Source organism: Xenopus laevis, chromosome 6S (genome assembly GCF_017654675.1).
Source record: "Xenopus laevis strain J_2021 chromosome 6S, Xenopus_laevis_v10.1, whole genome shotgun sequence".
Taxonomy (NCBI): domain Eukaryota; kingdom Metazoa; phylum Chordata; class Amphibia; order Anura; family Pipidae; genus Xenopus; species Xenopus laevis.
Window position 1 is genome coordinate 96,594,850 of NC_054382.1, and position 18,975 is coordinate 96,613,824.

General features: G+C 35.5%; 1 protein-coding gene across 1 annotated transcript in view; it reads right to left on the reverse strand.

Moving 5' to 3' along the window:
- Positions 1-18,975, reverse strand: part of cdh2.S (cadherin 2 S homeolog) — a 159,732-nt gene that overhangs the window by 12,154 nt on the left and 128,603 nt on the right. The window contains exons 4-12 of the mRNA XM_018223680.2: positions 17,075-17,215; positions 16,546-16,701; positions 16,024-16,168; positions 14,961-15,133; positions 10,430-10,567; positions 4,504-4,689; positions 4,135-4,388; positions 1,630-1,772; positions 323-556 (exon numbers count right to left, since the gene is read on the reverse strand). Of these exons, the coding sequence (XP_018079169.1) occupies positions 323-556; positions 1,630-1,772; positions 4,135-4,388; positions 4,504-4,689; positions 10,430-10,567; positions 14,961-15,133; positions 16,024-16,168; positions 16,546-16,701; positions 17,075-17,215 (1,570 nt within the window). The remainder of the gene's footprint in view (positions 1-322; positions 557-1,629; positions 1,773-4,134; positions 4,389-4,503; positions 4,690-10,429; positions 10,568-14,960; positions 15,134-16,023; positions 16,169-16,545; positions 16,702-17,074; positions 17,216-18,975) is intronic.

Genomic DNA, 18,975 nt, shown 5'->3' on the forward strand with positions numbered 1-18,975 from the left:
AACTAATTTTTCTTCTATCCATAAATCAAGAATTGGGCACAGCTAACCATAATTTCGCTCAAGTTCATGTGAACTTTCACCTATACATAATGCATGCGCTGTGGTTTAACTGCTTGCATAATTCACTTAGAACATCAGGAACAAAAATAAGATTGCTGGGTAAGGTCAGGACTTCTTTTTAAAAAAGTATAAAGATGAATCATTTTAAAAAGAAAGTACTACAAGCTTAGAATCCTTATCGTTAACTGAAATAATAGAGCAAAACCTCATCATTAACTGAAACATATATTCATGGAGTGAATGTGTAATTTCTTATATTTACCGCTCAGTCGTGTCACTGTCCAGTTTTTTTTAATATCCATCGGACTGTATGGAAGTTCAAAGATAAAGGGCCCTGAATTTGGATTAATATCTGCATCTAAGGCTGTGATATTGATTGCATTGGGATCAGGCCTTTCACAGATCTCTACTTCTTGTGGGTACACATAAGGAGCATTGTCGTTAATGTCCAATAGGTAAATCTGCAATGTCCCAGTGCCACTCATTGGAGGAATACCTAAGGATCGGGAAAACAAATATCAGCATAAGTAATTACAAATATAATAAAATGGGCTGCATTTATACAGCCCTGTCATAGAACTGCCCCCCCCCATAGTTATTTGAAGTGTTAGCTCATAGCTCTGGACATTTTTGATGGTTTTTTTCCTTCAAGGGGTAATGTAATGTTGTGAGCTTGTATGTGAATGCATGGGCAATCAACTTAATGTGGCCATACACATAGAGATCCGCTCGTTTGGCGATGTCGCAAAAACGAGCAGATCTCTCCCCGATATGCCCACGTTGAAGTGGGCAACATCGGGTTGATCCGATAGTGGGCCCTAGGGCCCCGTGATCGGATCAAAACGGAGGCCAAACAGGCGGTCGGATCGCAGGGCCACGATCCGATGGGATTTTCTAACCTGCCCGATTGGCATCTGGCCGACTTTCATCCAGCCCATCGGGGGCTATACACACGGGCTGATAAGCTGTCGATTTGGTCTGTCAGCAGCTTTTATCGGCCCGTGTATGGGGGCCTTTACAGTAGGGTTGTTTTGCTAATGGTGCATTAGAAGTACAAAGGACAAAAGGGATAATACATATGCTAAAGAATTTAAGCATGGATGAACATTCTTCTCATTATTACATTTTTATCAAGGGATAGCAACAACCTTAGTAGGAATTTAGTTGTCATGGAAACAGCTAAGTGATTGAAAAATGTTTACTCTTATTTTTGTAGTTTAATAACATGCTGGCCACATATCATTTCTTACAAGGCAGCCATCAGGACCTTGCAGGGGGCACCACTACCGGCTTCATCATTCCGGGGGCTCTAAGAGGAGCAGCTTAGCGCTAATCACAGAGGCCAAGTCATGCCATACTTCTGGTTGGGTTTTCATAGCAACAAAATAACTTGATATATTTCTATAATCAGTTTGCTTTTAATGAGCAACTTCTCTTTGCCTGTCAAAAGAGGATGACGAGCTGCAGATTTTATTTTATGCTTTGCAGATAAATGATTTCAGGGCTTTTAGATTTGTTTATCCTACTCTGACATATAGAAGAGCGTACATCAATTAAACCAATACATACCGCTGTCTGTTGCCAAGAATGTTGCGTTGTACATGTTGTTTTTTACATACATGGATTCTCTATCCAGAACTGCCGTAGTGGTGATTAATCCATTTACAGGGTCAATCTTAAGCCAGTTTGCTGGATCTGAGAGTTTTGAGTACCTAGTTTGTAACAGAGATTAATAAATGACTGTGCACCAGTTTATACAATATAATATTGTTTTGCAAAATTGGAATACAGGTACGGTTGTGCAGAATGTTTGGGACCCAGTTTCCTGGATAAAGGGTCTTTATGTTTTTCTGATCTCCATACCTTAAGTCTAATACAAAAAAAAATAATTTAAACATTGATTAAAGCTAATAGACTTGTCTTGCCTCCAATAAGATGGAATTATGCCCTAGTTCGGATAACGTACAAGGAACAGTTTTATTATCACAAAGAAAAAGGAAATCATTTTTAAAAATCAGAATTATTTGATTACAGTGGAGTCAATGGGAGATGGCCTTTCCATAATTCTGAGCATTCTGGATAATGGGTTTCCGGATAACGGATCCCAAACCTATATATATATATATATATATATATATATATATATATATATATATATATATATACAATTCCAATGTTTATGATGCACTAATCCCAATGTATATCAAAGTCAAGGGTGCTGATCCCAATAGCAGTGAGTAATTCCGCTTCTTAGTTATATTGGTCCAACCAGATCGCACTCCATATTTAAAACATAGCTTTTATTAGCTTGTTAAAATGTATCACAAAATGGCATTCTTCACAACATAGTAGCAGCGTCATTTGTATCAAGACACTTATCTGTTAAAAGTCCAGCATAAACGCTATATCCATCCACACTCACGCGACGTTTCGGGACACATCCGTTCCCTTTCTCAAGCGTATGTATCGTGTAGTAGCGTGTAGGACTCCATTGCACACACTTTCTGCTTCCTCGTTAGGCGGGGCATACGTGGTAAGTAACTGTGATGATGCTTCCTCACCTGGAGGCCGGATGGATACAGCGTTTATGCTGGACTTTTAACAGATAAGTGTCTTGATACAAATGACGCTGCTACTATGTTGTGAAGAATGCCATTTTGTGATACATTTTAACAAGCTAATAAAAGCTATGTTTTAAATATGGAGTGCGATCTGGTTGGACCAATATATATATATATATATATATATATATATATATATATATATATATATATATATATATATATATATCCAGATAAAAGAATGAAGCAGCACACGATTCTTTGCAAAAGTGTATATTACAAATCAAGCAAATCAAAATACTTGATTTGTAATATACACTTTTGCAAAGAATCGTGTGCTGCTTCATTCTTCTATCTGGATATATCTAGTGGGGACGTGACGGGGTCCCCCACAGGAGCGTGCACCGAGATTGACGCTGATTACACTATTGAGAGTGCTGGGGCGCATTTCGATACTATATATATATATATATATATATATATATATATATATACATATACAGGTATGGGACCTTTTTTCCAGAATGCTCGGGACCTGATGTTTTCCGGATAACCGATCTTTCCGTAATTTGGATCTTTATTACCTTAAGTCTACTAGAAAATCTTGTAAACATTAAATAAATCCAATAAGATGAGTTAACTGTTTTATTATCACAAAGAAAAAGGAAATCATTTTTAAAGATTTTAATTACTGTATTTGATGGGAGATGAGCTTTCTGGATAATTGAACCAGTACATAAAGCATGCAATATGCCATATAGAGGCTGGGACCCATTATCCGAAAACCTGTTATCCAGAAAGCTCGAAATTACAGAAAGGTTGTCTTCCATAGACTCCTTTTTTTAAAAAATTTTAAAAAATGATTTACTTTTTCTCTGTAATAAAACAGTACTTTGCACTTGATCCAAACTAAGATATAATTAATCCTTATCGGAGGCAAAACCAGCCTATTGGTTTTACTTAATGTTTAAATGATTTTCTGGTAGACTTAAGGAATAAAGATCCAAATTATGTAAAGATCCATTATCTGGAAAGCCCCAGGTTCCGGGTGTTGGATAACAGGTCCCAAACCTGTATTTGAATTATTTAGTTGATTTAGTATGAGAAAACAAAGGGAAAAACAGTGAGCATACAAGCCATCTAATACACCATGGAACTTTGTCCTTATTTTCTTTTTGATAATGAGTTTAGGGGTTAAAATCCCAAAACAGTAAAAAATAGCATACCACATCAGAAATTGAAGCACTTTGTAAAACAAATTAGTTGCACTATTCCTTAGTACTCCGAGTGGAAAACTAGAATTGCCACGGTGCAAAGGTCTACACCATCCAAGAAAGCAGAATATTCAAAAATTACCCCTAAAACAACTGATTATGGGCTGGCTCATTTTGATATATATCTACTTATATTATATGTATATAATATACAGTAAATTCTTAATATATATATATATATACTGTATACTGTATGTATACACATGCATACTTGTAGTGGAATTACAATGACTAATTACCTTATAGTTTGTTGCATATAGCGATCTGGATCCTGAGCAGAAAAGGTTGTCAACATTTTTGAAGCAAAGAGACCTTCTTCCTGCCGTATAAGTTTGGGATTTGGAGTAAAATAAGGATTCTCATTTACGTCTATAACTGTAACGGAGACAGTTGCTGTTGACTCTGGTTTGAACTGGATGCCCCTTATCAAATCCACTTGATTTTCAGCAACCACTGTTAGGATATATGTGCTTTTGGTTTCATAGTCTATTGGCTAGAAAGCAAACAAGAAAATATTTTTAACACAATTATGAACTTTTTTGTATGGCTTTCTAGAAACACTTGTTTTTAACAAACAAAATATAAAGACCAAAAGAAAGTGAACATACTTTTACAACAGTCACTAAACCATCGTTGCTGTTTGCGTCGGTCTTAATGGCGAATCTGCCTGTGCCATCGCCCCCAACGATTCTATAAACCGCATTCCATGCAGGGGTGTGAGGTTGGTCCTTATCTGTTACAGTTAAGTTGGCTACTACTACATCCACTCTGTTTTCAGGCACTTCTCCATAAAACTAAGAAAGAAAAAGAGAACATTGTTTCTGAAGGCACACACAGACAAGAGAAATTACATGGATTATCCCTAGCCCTGTGGATGCAATTACATTTGTATACATGTGGGAATGCTGCACTTGTAAATCCCAGCTGTGCACCATATGATTCAATTATTGCATATTACATTTCTGCAATATGTTATGCACTTTTGGGCCCACCAGGAAAAAAACAACAGATAGGCAAATGATTACTATTATATATACATACATATGACCATGGTTACAGTTTATAGCAGCTACATGCTTAACACAATAAAATACAGAATTGGATTTAAAACTTAAAAATGAACATTCACACAGTTTATGACAACTATACCAAAATTCAGATTTTGCTGTAATTTGTAAATGCAGAATTAAAAAAAAAACATTCTCTAGAATAATTTCTCTCATCTATTGAAAAATCCAATGTAAAAACTAATAAAACGGTGGCAAAAAAACTGAGATACGTAGAATAGTTAATTTTTAGTGAGTTTACAATCTCAAATTTTTTTTTAAAAAAATTCAAATTGAATAAATATTTAAAATGTTGGCTAGGACAGCTCCCCCTGTATTCTACATGACATTGCCAGCTTTTAGATGTCAATGTTTTAAATTTGAGCGTTTTTTCGTTTCTCACACAACATTCATGTTCATGATTTGTAGCACGAAAAATACAAACATTGATCAGCGCTCTAAAAATACATAAAAAATAACCACCATTAGGATATACAGAACCACGTCAAGTTCCCTTAAAGGGGACCTGTCACCCTAAGAAATAATTCCAAATTATCTTTTAGCATGTTAGTTGAGCAAAAGAAAACTTACTTACACTACATTTATTATTTACATTTTGTTTCCTTCAGTCTTAGCATTGCACAATCACAGCAAACAGGCAGGAGCCATTTTGTGCACACTGTTATTAAAACAAGTTGTTTATCATCCCAAAATCTTATGTATGCGCCCGAATGGGGGACCTAATGCCCATACACATCGCCCTACACAATTATAGAGTGTGAGGAGGGAGGGGGAATGTGGGGAAAGTGAAAGTAATTTACTGCCCCAACTCTATGCCTCAGGAGGCAGGGCAGATAATATTTGATTGACAGCTCAGATATTTAAACGCCGTAATAACAGGTATGAATGCTTTAATGAAAAAAACTATTTAGGTTCCATGTTTAATTTGCTAACAACTTTTGTTATACAACTTTTTATTTATAGGTGACAGGTCCACTTTAATGTGCTGCATGCTGACATTAAAATAAAACAAACCCTGAAATAAATCAAATATATAGAAGAGGTACGGTTTTCATGCAATAGAAGAAAAGTTCGAAGCAGGGAGTAATTTTGCTAACCTGGCTGAGGAATATATATATAACACATAAAATAGCTATACATGGTGCCAGACTCAGTTTCAGTGCCAGGTAAGTAACTTGATCCCTCTTGGACATGTTAAGGTGTTTGTCCCTATGAGTTAATATAGTCAATCCCATATTTGTTTTGTATGAATTGCCTTAGGGTCTCTTCAGACAATAATACCATCATTGAGTACTTAAAGAGATGTATATTGTATTGTGCTGCACGTATTATAACCATATAAATTATGAAATGAAAATATAGAAATAGTTGGTTCCCATCAGATGACACTGCTAAAGAGTTTAAATTGCTTGTGATAGTGAGGTTGCACATTGAATATGATATTAACATGCAGGTGATGCTGAGCAGTGATTTTTGTTTGCCATAAAACACAATGAAACTTTTCAGATAGCTCCTGGAATAAGTCACCATTTCAGCACATTTTTGCACATGAATGATGTTGAATCTATATGAAGCCCTGCATAGAATCTTATATAAATAAAGCATAACAGTTTGCTTTATGAAGACTACATTGCATATTAACATGTAAGAATGACATGACACTGAGCTCTACCTGAAATAAAATGGTTTCTTCCGTAACATGATATTTTGGCATAGCTAACATATTAGTAATGTGTAGCTGCACACAAAAAAAAATCCAATCATGATTTAGCATGAAATAATGAACAGATGGTCAAGACCACCAGAGGTCTGCTTTTTCACAATGTTTTTTGATCTGACAAGTATAAATGTCTAAGCCCAGTGTATTACCATACTGGAAGATATGGCATTAATACAAAACCAAATGGCCTTTAATTAAATGTTTAAAAAAAAGCCAAGTTAAAAAAAAAAATATCTAACACGCCCCAGGTAACCCGGCTGGCAACATCGCCCCCCTGCCGTCATTCGCATCTACATGAGTGAGCGCTGAGCAATCTGTTTTTTACCAGTAACCTTGCAGCGTGCGCTGACCCCACGCATTGCCCCTCACCTCGCATAGTGTGCATATGCGCCAAACAAGAGCAACCAACGAGCAGGACTCTGAAGACTGCACTGGGGTAAGCAGCAGTGAAAGGTGTAATACTAATATCTTAGTTGGTATCAAGTACATGGTATTGATTTATTCTTACAGAGAAAAAGGAAATAATTTTAACAAATTTAAATTATTTGTTTAAATTAGGGATGCACCGAATCCACTATTTTGGATTCGTCCGAACCCTTCACGAAAGATTCAGCCGAATACCGAACCAAATCCGAATTTGCATTTGCAAATTAGGGCTGGGAAGGGGAAAACAGTCTTTTACTTCCTTGTTTTGTTACGAAAAGTCACATGATTTCCCTCCCGGTTTCTAATTTGCCTATGCAAATTAGGATTCGGTCAGAAATATTTAGCCGAATCCAAATCCTGCTGAAGAAAGCCGAATCCTCGCTGAATCCCGAAGCGAATCCTGGATTCGGTGCATCCGTAGTTTAAATTGGAGTCTATGGGAGATGGGCCATTCTGAACTTTGGAGAATTCAGGATAACAGGTTTTCCGGGTACCGGATCCCATACCTGTCCTGCTATGGGTGCTAAGAAACAATTGTCCCTTTATGAAAAGAATGTATAAAGAATGTTTTAAGATGTAGTCACTGTGTCAACGATCAGTGCTTTTTCATACACAGATGACAAGCTGCATGGTCACTGTTTAATAAAAGAGAAAAGAAAAACACTACATTTGTTTTAAACAATAAACAGAGCAGATTATCAGTGCAGGTTCTGCTTACTGGGCTTGTGCGGTATATTTTAGCATACTAGACTGCTCTAGACTGTTGCACCTTGACCTTTGATAAATCTGTCTTTTGGAGTTAACACTAGCTGCAGATATAGGCCAGTATTAGAGGAAAAGGTACCCTATTTCTTGGGACATTTTGCAAGCAGAATTGCTGTTGATGTTGTACTTGTTAAAAAAAACGAATAATAGGGAAGTGGCTTTTATGGGATACAATAATCTGATAAACTGTATATGTGTATGCAAAAGTACAAGCATGAGTAAGGTCATTTATGTACCACAGTACTTTAAATATGTGTTATACAGTATGATGATATAATGCCTCTGAAATGAAATACCCAGAATGCATTGTGTTACCCAGAGTTTTTACAGAGCAACTGCCGTTGTGCAGCATTCATCATTCAGGTTGGATGCATTGGCAAGTCTACAATAGTGCAAGAACCGTAACACATTTTGTCAATATGCACTGACTCTTCATTTAGAGAATCCGCACTTGGGGTTGTTTTCATAAATATACAAATATATTAAAATAATACACTATATTTAATATCTATGCCTACATTCTTATGAAACAAGACATCTGACAATAACAAATAAACAGTTGCTTCTGCAGTTGCTGGCTGGTTTTTAATACAGGTGTGGGACCTGCTATTCAAAATGTTGATACCTAGGGTTTTCCACAGAAGCGGTCTTTCTATAATTTGGATCTCCATACTAAAAATTTATGTAAACATTTGCTAAACTCAACTGGATTGTTTTCATTAATTCGATTTTAGTTTGGATCAAGTACAAGGTAGTGTTCTATTTTTACAGAGAAAAAGGAATCATTTCTAAAAATGTGAATAATTTGATTAAAATGCTGTCTGTTGAGATGGTTGATGTATACATGCACAAAACATTTAGCAAAATGTTTGTATTCATGTATTTAGAAACCCATTATCAAACCATAGACATATATATATATATATATATATATTGTTAATCTGTTTTCACAATTGTTTGCTTCAATGCCTATGGCATAACATAATTCTGAAACCAGTAATATGAGAGCTGCTATGGTGTGATGTGAAATCAAAGCTTGTTTGATTTATAAAGAAATAAAATCAACCCTTTTTGATATAAAAATGTTTGAAATCCCTAAATAAAATATCCAAAATTAGCAAATTTTAACCAAATAGTATATTTTGCTTCCTTTTGTTGGCAAAATACATTTATCTGGAGGGGGTATAATGATTTTGTGCCATGTGACCTAATGAGAAATGAAAACCTACGGCTGCTATGTATTTTAATGTCTATTTAATGGAATAGTAAATGGAAACCACTGTTTTTATTGCAGTATGACAGTATTTAGATAAATGTGCCAGTTTAACATTCTGGACACACGCAAATGAAGGTGAGTAGAAGAGGACCAGATGAATGGAATGGTGCAGAGCAAGAAATGGGTTTCAAGGTGAAAGAAGACATACATTGCACAATGAATTAATGAAATCATTATTTTAAAACACAAACAACAGTGGCACATGTTGAGATTGTCAGACCTAGATAAAACAGATGTTGTTCATTATAGATTTAAGCCATCATACCACATAATATACAGTGCTTTGCTGAAATATTAATATTATTTGAATAACTTATATATTTATATCCTGCACTCTTACATGTTACCCTGGCAACAGTCAATTAAGCCAACCCTTGCTGGCACGTGAGAGCTCTTAGGGCATGTAAAAGAATTATGATTACAAAAGGAGCTTTAATGTCTAGACGGCAAATTCTAAGAAACGGGGTGTTCAAGTGCTTTTATATCAGTGGGAATAAGTTTGTACTCTCTCTGGTACATACTCTGGTTATAAGCTCTGGCTTGTAATTGTTGTTCAGAATCAGAAATCCACTGAAAGTATCCAGAGCAGGTTTGTCATGAGAATCTTTGGCAGCTTGTTGGTTAAAATAAGGTGAGCCTTAAAGGCCACCTGAGGGTGAATGAAAATGTGATAGAGCAGCAAACAAGTCCAGAGAATGAAGGACGGAGGAGGCAGTCTCCTGTACGTCTCCTTCTCTTTGACTGAATCAAAGATCAGACAGATTAGATGTGGTTTATTGATTGAGGGTTTCTTCTTTTATTAAAGACATAAAAGCAAGCCTCACATGGCTGCTCAAAGTCTATTTCAGCCTCAAACACATTACTCAGAGCTGTACTTAATAAGGGTGAGTGAAGCGAAAATGACAGGTATTTTGCAAACAATGGGAAAGAAAAGCATAGCTTGTATTCTAATGTAATTCACAGGAACCCAAATAAACACTATTCCAGGCATTAGCTTTTGGTTTGCCAGTAGAGTGTCTCCTGTTATACAAAAAAATAAATTTTACTAAAGAGAAAAAAACAATATTAATTACATACTGTCACTGTAGGCACATAACCTCTTACATATTTCTAGGCTAGATAATTTTGAAGTTATAAAAATGTATTTATATACGAGACATGATTTTGCCTCTAATTCATACTGGCAAAGCCAAATCTGACCATTGGACCTCCATTTGGATGACCGTGTACTAGAACATTGAAAGACCTGAAATTCAGGGATACCTGTTAGCTATACTTACAGTCATTGCTGTGAACTCAGGAGGATTGTCATTGACATCTGTCACTGCAATGACAGCAGTTGCTGTGTTTGAGAGACCATATGTTGGGTTTCCTTCCATGTCTGTGGCTTGAATTATTAATGTGTATCGCTGCACTTTCTAGAAGACAAAATCACATCAATATCTGTTTAGACACTTTGACAGAATTTTAGTAAGGTATTTTCTTTCCACAAAACGGTGTCCTATCCAAGTTCATTTATGGGGCAAAATGAATGTTGCTGCATTTCATACAGTCAAGTTTAATAAGAAAATGGGAGTTTCAGGAGGGGGGGCTAGGAGGAGGTGATTCCCAAGGAGTGAAGCAAATTCAGTTAAAGAGATTTGGAGAAGGATTGGAGGAAGATTTTGTTGAATCCCCAAAGGCCCCAAAATGCACCAAAGAAACCTAAACCTTACAGTTTAATGTAATATAGGAAGTCCATGGGAAAGGAGAGGAAGCTTTCAGTTAATGATACAGGTATAAGGGAAAGTTTTTTGGGGAGAAGCAATTTGCTTATTAACTGTTTGTTTTGTATATTTATTACATTAAGTTTTTGTAAAGACAATTGTTTATTGCTTTGTTTAAAAGTTTTGTGTTACATAATAAGAATTTGTTATAGTATTTTTTCAAGAAACAAAATTCCCCAATCTACCAGCCATGTATCTCACGACAGGCAATGATTGCATTCACTGTTTCTAAGCAGGTTGTCACATAGATAAGCACCCTCAAATTCATGCACCTGGACCCATATTTCATGGCTTAGCCACTGGGGAATTTATATTAAATATCATTATTTACCCTGACATAATCACTGCAACATGATATATAATGCTAATTATGATTACTGAAGGAAAACAGCAGTTTGCATATTAAATTATTGCAATGAATTAGATTACTACATAATGAGAGTTTTAACTAAAACTGAGTTAATCAAATCAACAGATGAAGTATAGTCAAAGGGTTTAAATAAACAAAAGCAATTTACCTGCATTCAGGCATATGAGAAATAGATTTAGGAATAACAGTCAGTTACAAGCTTGGTAACAGTATTCAGTAACAACATTTTACAAAAAAGGCTAATAGAAAGTATGGCCTGCACAAATAGAGACAGATGTAAAACTGCCCCTGGATAACCAGGGCTAAGACTAAATATTAAAAAATATATATTTGACACCCATCTATAAAAAAGACAAAAAGGAAGCTTGTGGTGATGATCTTTGGGTAATGATCACTGTTCCAAAGATACAGTATGTCTAGCAAACACCCATGCAGCAACCAGCTGGGTTCAACAGTGGAAAGGGAGGAATCATCACCAGAATGGGAAAGTTTTTTGGTTCTGGTGGGGTGTGATTCATCATAATATAAATTTAAACCGGTCTAAATGGCCGTATGGCAAGAAGACAATCCAATCAACCAATCAAATGTTTGCTTTTATTGCTCTAGTTGCAGCTGGATGAAAAAAAAAGCTAATACATCATTGGTTGCTAAGGTGACTGCCAAAGTCATGTCAACAATTATAATTGTTGGTTAGCAATACAATTTATGTCACATGATTATAATTTGTGTGTTATTAAATAATGTAACCAGTCTTGTAAATATGAGGCATCCCATGCCCTTTATAAAGACCCTCTGCCTTTATATGGTTATGGAACTGCTCTAAAATCTTTAAATATCCATATATTTTACAATAGGGGTTACATTATTCCCTATATAACTATTGTATGTACTGTTTGTAATTCTTATTTTAGCTGTAGCAAACCTTCATTATATATTTCTAATCACAATGTTAAAAATGGAAGGTGTATTTTAAGAACATTATGTGTATGAATGTATCATTTTAATATGCTTTTTGTGCCTTTCCTTTAAATGTAAATCAAATGAATTGATAAAGACTACAAAGAAGCCAAAGAGTAAAATCTGTGTATGCTGAAGGTAGGGTATTTGAGAATGATTTGTTCAAGAAATAAGGAAAAAGCTTTATGAAAAATACTAATTTAAAAGTAATCATCTTGGGAAAAAGAGATACCTAAAATAGATGCAGATCTAGACAGAACAAGGGGAAAGTGAAGTTTCAACTTGGATGAGATTGTTATTGTAAGGCACTTTGTACTGTCTCTTCAAGAATCAGTCAGGCATTGTATATTAAGAGTCAGTTGACATAAGTACACAGAGTATATTTGGATAGCTGTTGCACCTAGACAGCAATAATGTTTCACAAGAATGCAGTGTAAACTTTATGTGCTGTTTATTTAGTCTAAAAAGCAAAAAAAAAAAACCACACACATATATAAGCCGACATGCTTACTAATAAGTTAACGTACTAACAGGTGCACTATGATATCCAAAAAAAAAGAATATATTTATTACTTATTTGCTTCTCTGAAATTGTTACAAAAGTTTCCAAGTGCACCGGCTGGCTGTTCTGGGCTCTCTGCCAAAAGCTAAATAAGTTAGAAACATTGTTTCTTTTTCTGGCTGTGCAGTGCAGAGAAAAATGGGACTTTCCAGAACAAATGAGGGACTGCAGGTTGAGCTGTCAAAAGAAGGACTGTCCATCTAAAAACGGGACAGTTGGGAGGTGTATATATAGTGAATAAAGTACCCCCTCTTGTAAAATATAAGGATATTATAAGTCACCGAGGAGTTTCATGACCGGCCGAGTGTTTTTATACAGGTCATGGAACTCCGAGGTAACTTCTAATATCCTCATATTTTGCAATTGGGGGTACTTTATTTATTATAATACACAAGTTTTAGGGAGTCATGTGACAGAAATTACATCAGAACTCACCGTTTATAACTGATGACATCAGAACTCACCGTTTATAAGGATATAATTTACAAGATATTCATGGCTTTTGTATATATATATATATATATATATATATATATATATATATATATATATATATATATATATATATATATATATATATATATATATATATATATATATATATAGAAGTAGCAAAAAGGGTCCGCACACACAGGACTTGAGTGAGAAAATAAATTTGTCACATGAGTGAAGACTGCTCATGAAGACGTCCTGAAGACGGCTCATGTGACTGGGCCGAAACGTTGAATAAACGACAAATTTATTTTCTCACTCAAGTCCTGTGTGTGCGGACTCTTTTTGCTACTTTCATACTATGTTCAACAGTTCCAGCACCTAGGCATCCATTTTGTGCTTTGTGTGCACCAACCCTACGGCTTTTTTTATATATATATATATATATATATATATATATATATATATATATATATATATATATATATATATATATTATGTCTTGAGAAAGGCCCAGAATGGGACCGAAACATTGACAATAAATTTTCTTTTCTATTATGAAGCCATGGAGTGCGTTAATCTTGGGGAACTACTATATATATATACAGTATATATATATATATATATATATATATATATATATATATATATATATATATATATATATATATATATATATATATATATATATATATAAATGTTCACAAAGTACCTGCACTCCTTCCTTCTTGATGTAAGTGGGTGCCTGGTCAGTCAGGGTATACAGATTCAAGATGGACCAGCACTCCAAGTTTTCAATCAAACAAGTGTTTATTTCAACATCACTCAAGTGTCCAACGTTTCGGCCCACATTAGGGCCTTTATCCTTGATAAAGGCCATAATGTGGGCCGAAACGTTGGACACTTGAGTGATGTTGAAATAAACACTTGTTTGATTGAAAACTTGGAGTGCTGGTCCATCTTGAATCTATATATATATATATATATATATATATATATATATATATATATATATATATATATATATATACACGTATATTTCCATCACAACCTAATGGGATTAGTGCAACATGCAGTAGCTCTACAAAGTATTCCCCATTCCATTAAACAATATATAGTATTTTTTTAAATTTACACCTAGGACTGGCATGCACTGTGTAATCCATCTGTGGTGATGCTGAGAACAACTGCATTCAATATTAGTATAGTAGTATTGTGCAATATTTATGTAATTGTAATTTGCATATTTAAGTCTTGTGACACACAGCAACCAATTCATTTTTTTTTGGTTTTCAAACAGCTATTACTTGCTGATTGGTTGCTGTGGGTTACCTGATGCAAACCTTATACCCTTTGTTAATTTCGGGGTTTCAGGCAACAGCTACCATGGCTGGGTAATGGCACTGTCTCAGACAATTTCAGTCCCATTTCTTTTTTCAAAAAGCTTTTGTACTCGGAATTTTCATGGCTACAAAAATAAATCAGAGAATACCAGGCATCACTTGGGCTCATTTATAAACACTGGCCACATTTGCACCTGGGCAGTAACACATAGCAACCAATCAAATGTTTGCTTTCATTGTTCCACATGCAGCTGGCTGAAAAAAGCTATTGATTGATTGGTTGCTATGGGTTACTGCCCATGGGCAAAGTTTCCCAGTGTTTATAAATGAGCCCTACTGTGTTTTATAATTATGCATTTAAAAAACAAAGCAAAACATTACCTCTCTGTCTAGTCCTGCTGCCAGGGTGATAATATCACCGGTTTCATTGTTAATTGTAAACATATTGGGGGAAGAGATGGCTGGGGTCTGGGATAGGATTTTATATCTCAACATGCCATTTGGTTGTTTGGGATCATCACCATCAATAGCTGTGACAGTCATCACATACGTTCCTAGGAAAAAGACAAATAAACATTTGAGGCATGCAAAGAATTCTGTCGCACTGCAAGCACAAGCACACCATTAACATATCATGCAGCTTCTCAAAATATTTGCTTCTGTTGGATCAAACGTTCCCATACACAGAGCTGATCAAACAGGAAAGGGAGTCTACAGGGATGACACTGCTTCCTACATGGAAACATGAATGACAACTTGCTCCGTGAATTTTTTGTAAATCTTTTTTTTTTAAATTTTTTTACTTGCTATGTATTGGTAGTCAGAAAATGTGTTGTATTTCTAACAGAGCATATTAAAATGGTCTCAGAATGCCCTTGGCTTATGCCTACAAATTTCCTCTATACATCAGACTCACAACACCTATCAGTGATATATATACTGTATTTGCACTTAAATGGAGCAAAATTCACCTAGGAATTGCACTAACATTTTATTTATTATTCCAACAGCCAATCACAGCTCTTATTCTGCAACCATTAAAACATTTCTTCTGGTTGTGTAGCTCCCCAATACCATGTATGTAAAAATGTTCAAAAGGTTTGGGAACTTCCCTAAAATATGCATTTATTGTAAAGCCTTCCGCTTATTCATCATTTACACTTCAGGGAACCTCTAGAGTACAAGTAAAATCCTAGCGTTCTTGTAGAATGCATTTTCAACTAATTTAATGCTCACTGTGGCTTTAGTCTTCACATATTTAGCTCATTTGTTCTGCAGTATGAAACCGTTTTTCGACATCAGCAGAGGCCTGCTAAGTTAATTATTCAAGCCTTCAGCACATATCCATTTTTATAATATTATTGTTGTTAGTACACAAGTTACAAACGGATTCATTCAAAGGATAAAAAGAATACATTTAGGGAAAAAGTAGAAAACGGTGTACCTGGCTTCGATCCTTCAGGAATTGAGCCGTTCCATATCTGGTGTAGAAATTCGGGCCGGTTGTCATTCATATCTATTACATTGATCACAATGTCTATTGGATTTTCCACCTGATTTCCATTTACATCTACTGCATGTGCCCTCAGCTGTAAAAGCAATTTTCAGATGGCAGTTTTCAAAGAAATATGAGGTAGCAGATCGGTTTGTACTATGTGTACTGCTCAGTCATAAGTGATACATACTGCTGTATCCAGTCCCTGATGAGTTATATAGAAATACCAATGAACTGGCTGTCAATTCAACCACAGTACTTACAGCAATGTATAACAGATCTTCTGGGCATTGCCTTCAATCTGATGCTGGTGTACTACTACAATGTCATTTTATGGTCTATGTGAACAATCAATATATCCGCTACCAAGCATAAACGTCCATTGTCAGTACTATAACAGAATAATGTAATAATACTATGGAACAATCAAAAACCTACTATGACACCTTACAGATAACAATGATAACTTACATGAAAATTAGCAATCTGCTCCCGATCCAAAGGTTTTGTCACAGACAGCTGCCCTCCGATTGGATTAATAATGAAGACACCGATTGGAGGTTGATCAGCTCCAGGACCAGTAACACTGTACCGCAGGGAAAGGTTTTTATCGCGGTCCGACCTAATCTATATGACAAGTAGAAAACAGTTTTAACCAACTCGAAACCTTACAGCAAGACTAGATGAGAAACAATAAATGCAATTTATAACATCCGCTGCAAGCATTGTGTGATACGCAGTCATAATATGAAAACATAAATGCTTTGAGTAGTAAACCCGGCAGCAGTTAATGTTGCAGCTGACCCGGAAACTGTAGCTGGATAATACATAGGGCATAACAGGACATTTGATTCATCATTTTGGTTAAAATAATTTGCAAAACACTATTTGATATAAAAATACTAAGGCATGTCTGTATGCTTGGAACTGTATTATAAATCAACTCTGGTGCAAAGCAGAAATAACATTTAGTTCTTCTGCATTCATTTTTCATACTTACTCGTACTAATTCCTGAGGAAATGTTCCCCTTGCGTTTTCTGGTACATTAATTGGTGGAATAACCCAATCCCTCTTCTGCCTCTGCAATCCATTGTGCTTACGCTGTGTTGAAAACTTAATTTCTCTGACTTTGTGAAAGCCCTTTAAAATACAAAAAGAACAACAATTTGTAAGATTTTGTTTCTTCATGTGCGTAAGATTTGAGAGAAGAAACACTGCTTTTTAATAATTAAACACCACATAATGCATATACAGTAGAACCCCCATTTTACGTTTTTCAGGGGACCAGAAAAAAATGGTGTAAAATCCAGGAAAATGTAAAATCAGGGAACAACAGTTTGAATTCTGGCCTTGCAAGGGACAGAATTGTGACTAAAAAAAGAAACAAAAATAAAGACTGATTGATAACATGCAAACACTACGGGGGGAATTCACAAAAGTGTCGGTAAAATAAGTAACCCAGAAGTGGCGGTCGACAAATTTGTAAAATGACGTACGAACGGCAAATTCACAAAGGCAGATGTTACCATCTCTGAATGTCTCGTAAGTCCGACAATTTTCTAAAATCTCGTATATCTTTTCATCGTACAAACGACATTTACCAAGACTTTTCAAAAGACAATTTGACCGACATTTTCATTTTGGAGAGCCTAAAATGTTTGAAAAATTGTCGGTAAAAAAAATTAGTTTACGAGTAATTCATAAAAATGTCGGGAAAAGTGGCGCTGAAAAAACCACGCCCACTTTTAACAACACTAATTCAAAAGTGTCGTACATGTCGGAAAATTGGTGGAGAAATGCTCTGTGAATTTGTCGGTTGTTGCTACGTCTTTTTCTACGACATTTTAAAGACATTTTTTGGTTTCCGACACTTTTGTGAATTCCCCCCTACATGTACATCAGTGGTATGACTTGAGTACTGACTGCAAGGTGCCTCCATGGTCTACATGCAGGTTCACCGGCTCCTTATAAAACTATCCATATTGTGTGTGAATGTGATAGGAACCTTATTAGTAAGCTCCACCTGATGTGAATGATGAACCTCTGCTCTTCTAACATGTTACAAACAGTAAATCCAAAACGTAATAACCTGTCCCTAATTAAAGGTAAGTTTAAGGTTGAATTTTTCCTTTAAAATATTTTCTCCATAGTAAAGTTTAGCTGGAGAACCCTGAATTAGGGTTTAATATTAGCCAGATTTTTTTGTTCAATTCTTTAAAATGTCAAAGTATATTATCCAAATAAATAAGCCAGGTGGGCTTGTGATCCACTCAGGCTGTATTTTGGCCCATAGATTCATTGGGGTAAATTCACTGAAAGGCAAATTTTCGCCAGCGAAGGCTCCGCCACAGTTTGCTAGGCGCAAATTCACTATCACTATGCTAATTCACTAACATGCGAAGTTGCGTCTTGCCAGCCAAACGCTGTTGACTTTTCTGTAGTGTTACCTGGCAGTGCAAGCATTTCATCGCGAAGTTCATTGCTACCTAGTGAAACTTAGTTAGTTCTATCCGCTTAGATCAATTTCAACATGGCGGGTACATATAAGTCGTATAGATATCTTTTTAGAGATGTTGGTGTAATTGAAGTGGCCACTTTTTAATACAAATATCCAAGGAACCATAATAAAGATAATAGAGACCCCTTAATGTCCTAGACATTAGCCCACCCTAAAACAAATATGGCATGCCCCTCAAATGTTTGGAAAAAGAATGTAAACACAAAAATCTTTAATAGGTAGGACTTTTGAAGGCCATCCCGCTTTAAAAAATGAAAAGACTTTTATGACTTTCCGGCATACCGTATATGATGTCACTGACATAAGATTGAGGAGGATGTAGCTTCGTTTTATCAGTTTGCCTGGTTTAAGGTGGCAAAGGAAACTCTGGCAGTATGTAAAA